Source organism: Daktulosphaira vitifoliae, unplaced genomic scaffold, assembly GCF_025091365.1.
Source record: "Daktulosphaira vitifoliae isolate Bord-2020 unplaced genomic scaffold, ASM2509136v1 Scaffold_3, whole genome shotgun sequence".
Taxonomy (NCBI): Eukaryota; Metazoa; Arthropoda; class Insecta; order Hemiptera; family Phylloxeridae; genus Daktulosphaira; species Daktulosphaira vitifoliae.
Genome location: NW_026099574.1, coordinates 10,152,128 through 10,159,772, shown reverse-complemented (window position 1 = coordinate 10,159,772; position 7,645 = coordinate 10,152,128). Strand labels below are relative to the sequence as shown.

The 7,645-nt window shown below is 26.2% G+C and overlaps 1 protein-coding gene across 1 annotated transcript; it reads left to right on the top strand.

Annotated features, from left to right (window-relative positions):
• Positions 1-3,520: 3,520 nt before the first annotated feature.
• Positions 3,521-7,612, top strand: LOC126901241 (ankyrin repeat and MYND domain-containing protein 2). The gene is made up of 6 exons (XM_050677599.1): positions 3,521-3,856; positions 3,915-4,080; positions 4,165-4,304; positions 4,374-4,567; positions 4,627-4,765; positions 7,079-7,612. Exons 1-6 carry the CDS (start codon positions 3,659-3,661, stop codon positions 7,391-7,393), a joined length of 1,152 nt encoding a protein of 383 aa, XP_050533556.1. The 5' UTR covers positions 3,521-3,658; the 3' UTR covers positions 7,394-7,612.
• The last annotated feature ends 33 nt before the right edge of the window (positions 7,613-7,645 follow it).

Here is a 7,645-nt window from a genome sequence, read left to right as displayed (position 1 = left end):
AACTCTTATTTCTTTAATTATATCCTGATTAGTAGTTCTTTGATTTTAAAATATAATATATGAATAAATACTAATTATAGCTTTTAAATTTAGTATGAAATTGATATTTAATAATTTAATATTGTAATTTAAACGGAAAAATTATAAAAATAATAAAGAAGTGCTTTANAACGGAGAAATTATAAAAATAATAAAGAAGTTATATTTTGCTTTACTTTTAAATGTATAAAAATATAAAGGGCTTGATACAATAATTATCAATAAAAACTGTTTATTACTATAAATGAATGCACTGGACTTCAAGGAACTTTCATCAGAAGCAAAAATATACTTTTCTAAATCAAATTTTCGCGTTGTTTTCAAATCTGCAATTAGACTTTATCTATCAGTTCTAATTTTTATATTATTACTAATTACATATATAAAATAATTAAAAGAAAAAAAAAATTGTTTTCAAATTACTACTGATTTGATTTTTAATATGTTAAAAATAATCAGTCCAAATTTTCATTTTTAACCTATTTTTTTGGTTCTTTAAAGTTGATGAAAAATTTTTGATAAAGATTTATGAAAGTTTATAGTAAAATAAATTGAATATATTACCATAACTTTTAGCTCAATTACAAGTTTAAAATTGACATCTAGGCCAGTCAACAAAGGAAAAATTGCGGAAAAAATTTTTTTTTTTTAAAAGTTGAATTAAAATATGTATAATGACATACTAATAGTCCTCTTGATTGGAATTGAGCTTTTTTTTTACAGCCTCGCAAAAGTTCAAAAATATGAGCTTATTTAATGTTCTCAAAAAATATTTAACTTACAAAAAAAGTTTCGTACAAAAGTTGTTTAAAAGACAATTAGAAACAAAAAAATTATCTTATATTTTTTCATTTAAACAAACATTTTTCGAGTTACATTACATTTAATTTGAGTACTAAAATTTATATTCCATTTTTTTCATAATACGGTTGCTTTTTATCATGTTATACATTAGACACAATGTTATAAATGCATACGTGTGTATGTGTCAGTTTATTTATTTATAGTATCATTTAATTGTAGTGTATATTAAGATACAACCGATAAAGTGGGTAATTGATTTGACACTATATTGTTTAAACCCAACTAAACGCTAAATTGTACATTCCCAAACAACAATCATATTATGTCAATTGCCACCGGAATTTCTGGTAATCTTTTTCTTTTTCTTTGCCTTAATCCCAACTACTTGGGGTCGGCTACACTTATCCTAAGATTCCACTTGACACGATCTCCCACATCTTCTACGCTCACATCAGCTGTCCTCAAATCGCATTCAATAGCATCCCTCCATCTCTTTTTTGGTCTTCCTCTATCTCTTCTTCCTTCAACATTCATTTCTATAACTGTTCTTACAGCTTTCGATTCTTCTTTCCTCATACCATGGCTAAACAATCTAAATCTATTTTCTGTCATCTTATCCACGATTGAAGCAACACCTTTACTTCCTCTTTTATGATCGTTCCTTATCCTATCTTCTCTAGTCACTCCACTCATCCAACTAAGTATTCTCATCTCTGCTACACTTATTCTCTGCTCTACTTTCTTATCAACCGCCCAACACTATGAACCATACATCATAGCTGGCCTCACAATTTCATACTAAATTTAAAAACTATAATTAGTATTTATTCATATATTATATTTTAAAATCAAAGAACTACTAATCAGGATATAATTAAAGAAATAAGAGTTCATGTTGCTTTTAAAATATTTCACCAATTTCTCTAAAGGAAACACTATCTACAGATTTGCATCGAAGCGTTTCTTATGATAGTGATTTTAATCACTGTCAGATATCATCTATACTTGTCCCATCTATGCCTCGACCCCATTGTGCTACCGTTTTTTTTTATCTGAAATCTCTGTAATGAAGTTTCACTTTAAAAATTTGGTTAATATAGTAATCTTATTTTAACTAGAAAAACAAATACTAAAATATTTAGTAATTTTTTTTATGATAATTTTAAGTAAAATAACCCATTACAGGGGGATCGCGGCACAGTGATGACGTGGCGTAGTTGGATCAAATATAATGATATCTGACAGTGATTAAAATCACTATCAAAAAAACGCTTCGATTCAAATCTTTAGATAATATTTCATTTTAAAAAAATGGTGGATTATTCCAAAAGCTACATGATCTGCTATTTCCTTATTTATATCCTGATTAAGATAAACTATGTCGAATAAAAGAGGGATATAAATATTATTTCTCATAAAAAATTGTATTGGTCCTTACACTTTTTAATAAGTTATAGGATTATTAAGTTAAAAATATTAAATATAAAACTGAGAATTTTCACACAATAATAGCATTTGGTAACTATTTTCACCGTGAAGACAAAATAAAGTACGAACATTTTTTTTCCCATAATAAAGTATATTACATTATCTTTAATTTAAAATATAAATAAAAATGAAAGTATTTCTGGTACACTTTCAAAAGTTAAATTGAAAAATTTGTCATTTTATTTTCCCTCTATGACCAGGTAAAGGGTCAAATTTATAAAAAAAAATATACAAAATGATAGGTAAGTATTTATACCTTACGTATCTATAGTAAAAAAAAATATATTGATATGGTCATTTTTAAAAAAGTTATTGCAGTTTTAAGTAAAAAAAAGTGGTAACAGACACAAAATAAAAAAAAGTAACTACATCATAGTAAAACCAATACCTTCTCAGCTTCGCTTCGAAGCTAAAAAGTATTAATATTTTATTAAAATAAAGTATTAATATTAATTAAGTATATTAGTAAATTGATCAAAAAGAACAGTTTTCTTAGTAAAAAAAGAGCTACGAAATATTTTACGTCAATTACCATAAACATCATATTCTAATTACTATCAGGTACTATCATACTATTGCTTATCTACCAATTGGTAGAAATGGAATAGTTGTTAGATGTATACTCTGTTAAATAATGTACCTAGTATGAAAATTTTTATTTTTAAATAGTATTACTAATTAACATCCATTCGTTCACCCATCCACCTAAAATGGTTTTAGCTTCGGATAAGTGCCCATTTAGAATTATATTCCCCGCTGTTTGTCTTTTTCTATTATAAATATATATTTATGAGGGATAAGCTCTTAAAGCCATTATAAATGATTTCCCATCATTTTATTAATCTGAACAGTATTAATTGGTAAATTAAAACTAATGTAATTTTGAAATACTTCAATAAAAATTGTATGAGTTAAATATAATAGCATTACCCTACAGTAAAAAATATATAAATTAAAAAATCAGCTTTTGAAACTTAGCTTAAAACGGAATTATTTCCGATGTTTTATGTTTTTAACCTCGCTACAGATGCATATTAAGTTCCAACGTGATTATCGAAAAAATTGAATTAGGCTTATTGGTTTATTAGTAAAATTGTGGTTGCTCTTCTTGACAAAATCAATATCATAACAAGTGATAATACAATAGTCTATTTAACCCATAGATTTTTTACACAACAAAATGTGTATGGTATAACTGTACGATAGTGTATTCAGTTGATATCAGTAATTTTGTCTTGAATTGATTATTACAGCACATATTTAAAATTCATGCCGCATTGCGTTTTTCAATTTTTTGTTTGGTACTTGTTGAATTAAACACGTAAAAATGCTTACCAACGAAGAGCAGAAGGAATGTATTCAAGAAATTTTCAAATGTATTTTCATGAATGATTTCGTTAAACTCCAGGAATTATTTTCCAAATACGATATAAGAACTGACATTTTAGACGAACATGGAATGACACCTTTGCAACACGCTGCTTACAAAGGAAATGAACAAATAGTTCGCTGGTTATTAAGCAAAGTATGAAGCAACATTAATGTAATCATCGCAATTGAATTAATTCTTAATTTATTTATAGGGTGCTGATGTTAATTCTGGAAAACATAAATATCAATATACTGCATTACACTTTGCAGCATTAAGTGGTAATCCCATTGTTTGTAGTTTATTGTTGAGTGCAGGTGCAAAAAGTGAAGCTACTAACTCTGTTGGTCGAACAGCATCTCAAATGGGTGCTTTTGTTGGTAATGAATTTGAGCCATTAATGATATGTGCATTAAATTATCTTAAATTAAACAAAAATTTAATATTATTACAATATATTATAGGAAATCATAATTGCGTTTCTGTCATTAGTAACTATGTTCCTGTAGATGAAGTCATGCGTTATACATTTCCAGATTCTGTTGATAGTGAACCAAAATTGCCTCCTGTTTTAGGTCCATTAGTTCATAAGTTCATTATGATGGTATTAATATTTAATAAGTTAAATTTTATGATTAATTTTATAATTTTTATTTTATAAATTAATATTTAGACTAATATTCATCCAGTCAAAGTGGCAATGGAAATTCCTCCTGTATTTTTAGCTGATGATAATGCATCTAAAATATATAAAGTCTTGAATATTATGTGTGAAGAAGAAATAAAAAAACAACTTGAAAAAAATGAAGTGATGGCGTTTAAATACCATTATTTAGCTGCTATATTGATTGAAATAGCCAAATACCAGTATTTTTTTCTCTGATATCATTTAAATTTTAAACTTATTTTATATCTTTATCTTATAGTGATTTCAAAGGTGATAAGCAATCAGAACCCAAAGAACATTTCATTAAAAAAATTTTGAAAAGTGAAGTCTATTTGGAACAATTTTTGAAAGACTGTATTAGAATGTTTCCTCATAGAGATTGTACTATCTTTAGACAGGTAAAGTTTTTTCTTAAAATTTTAAATAATTATCCCTGGGCTATAACTACTAAATATAAGGAACTTATTTCAAGGAATTCAGTTATAGTTTTTCAATTAGTAAATAATTCATTTGTAGTAAAATATATACTAAATTAAACTTTTATTTTAAAACAATTTATTTTTGAGAATGTGGTTAGAATAAATATTATATTTATACTGATCGTAATAATTACTTATAAGGATATTAACTACTTTAACCGTTACTACATTATTTTGTTGAAATTTGTTAACTAATTAAATTTTTTTTTTTAAACTTATGTTTGAAAACTTATGGCCCCAAATTATGTTGATATATTTTACTACTACAATTCCTTTGTAGTAATCCTTCCAAAATGTGTCATAACAATGTTGATGTTTGTTGTGAAAACCTACTTATGTATAATTTGTTACCTGTTAATTAATTTTTTAACATATTGAAAACTGTTTCGTAATTGGTCTACATAGTTCTTATAGGACTCCATTGCTCCTCGGAATTTTGATACATGGGTTCTAATCCTTTACACTAGGCTATGTAAGTTTCCCTGTCCTCTTTAACACAAATGTAGCTCTTTAAATATGACATTAAAGATAAATAAAAATGTCTGTAAATATATTCTGTTACTTTTAGCTTCAATGCGAAGCTGAGAAGGTATTAATTTTACCATGATGTGTTTATTACTTTTTTTTTTGTGTCTGTGAACGTTCAATCTCAGCTCTCACTGGACTGATTTCTTTCAACAATACGTCAAAAGATCACAAATCGTATCTAGTCGAAGACATTACCCTTAAAAATTGAAAAAATTTCCCTTGTTCCCTGCAAATGGGGGAAATATCCAAAAAAATTACAAATTTAAAAATCAGTAAATTTTGTCATTTTTTTCACTTTTTTTTCTTAAATCTTCCATAACTTCTTCAAAAACAAACGAATCAACATAATTTTTTTTTTTACTAAAACCTTAGATATTTCACTTATATTTGATATCATTTTTTTGAAAATCTAACCCTTAACCTGCTCAATGGGGGCATTTAAAATAGCAACATTTTTACAAAAACTAACTTTTTCAATTCAATTTTTGAAAATGTTCCGGAAATACTGCGTCCTTTAAACATATATCAAATTAAAGCTATTTTTATGAACTATAAAATGAAAAAAAAAAATTTGTCTCTACACTTTATCTTCTACATGTAAATGGCTGCCGTAGTTAAAAAAACGCTATTTTTGTGTTAAAATTTTCGATTTTAAATTTTCAACTTAAAAATGCTATAACTTTTCGAAAAATGTATGTAACAGCACAATTTTTTTTTTTCTTAATATATTATAAGTACATCTTTCATTTGACATACTTTTTATTAAAATTAGACAATTTCCCCTTATATAGGGGTCGTTCAAAACTTGAATCATTGTATAAAAAATAGAAATTTTTCAACTTAACTTTTAAAAATGTTCCGGAAATACTGCGTCCTTTAAACATATATCAAATCAAAAGTTATGTCGTATACTATAAAATAAAAAAAAAAATTTTGTTCCGACACCTTATCTTCTATGTCCATATGGCTGTCGAAATTAAAAAAAAAATGTAATGTTTGCGATAAAAATCACCTTCTATCGGGATGTTTTTTATACTTAAAACTGCCATAACATTTTCAAATATTAACAAATCCAAATAATATTTTTTTATATTGAAACCTTAGGTAATTTCCTTTCATTTGATATCATAAAAAAGTAGATTAAATCTATGCTGGACCTAACTATGCAACGTCCCCACTATGCCGCGACCCCACTGTGCTGGATTTTTTTACACGTTTTCAAAACTTCAAGAAAGGTTTTCTTAACTTTGATGAGGAAAACTAATAAAAATATGTATAAGTGTATATTTAATATAGATTAGTTAGATTCTATTGTTGAAATAATTAAATTTTTATGCAGAAGTTGATATTTTAAATACCCCCTAATAGGCAAGTAATTTTTTAAAAAGTGAAATTAAGTTCCTTGGATATATGATTACCCCGTGTAGACTTTTTATGGATAAAAGTTAATTGGAAGCTGTTAAAAAATACCCATCACCACGTAACAAGAAAACATTACAATATTTTATTGGTTTTTTTATCACAAGTTTTTAGACCTGTTTTCAAATATACTGATGAGCATCGTAATCAATTCGAACGTGTACAATTATTTTTTTTTGGATATCATTGTAGTGCATCAAGATTTTGTTTTAAATTAATTCATTGAAAACTTTTTTTTGTTTTAAATTTTATAGTTATTAAATTATGTTTTACTCTTGTTTCTAGATGGTGGCTAGCTTAACAAAAGGCAAGGAAAGTATGAGTGCTTTAAATGTTATTTTGGTGATGATTGGTAATAGACGTAGTATGGGAGTTGATTCTTTTGGAGAAGAACGTGTTTGTGGTACCTGTGCAGAAAATAATGCTTCTAAAAAATGTGCCAAATGTAAAGCTGTGCAATATTGTGACCGTGAGTGTCAGCGCATTCATTGGTTTGTACACAAAAAGGAATGTAATCGTGAAGCTAATAGTGGAAATAATCAAACAATGGTTGATAGTGCACATGTAGCAGAGAGTTTATCAGCATTGGGCGTTAAATGAAACTTTTTACAAATACAATATTTTAATTGATAATTATTTAATATATCCCATTTGACAGTTTCAAATATGATGTATAATTATATAATTGAAAGTTAAATTTTAACTTTATTGTACTTTTAGCTTAAGTTTAACTTAATTCTCTTATTAGTTACTTAAGAGTCAAATATTTTTATTTTATAGTATTGTTGTACAAACATTTAATACATATTGATTTGTTTACATATATTTAACATTTTTTAAATTAACATATAA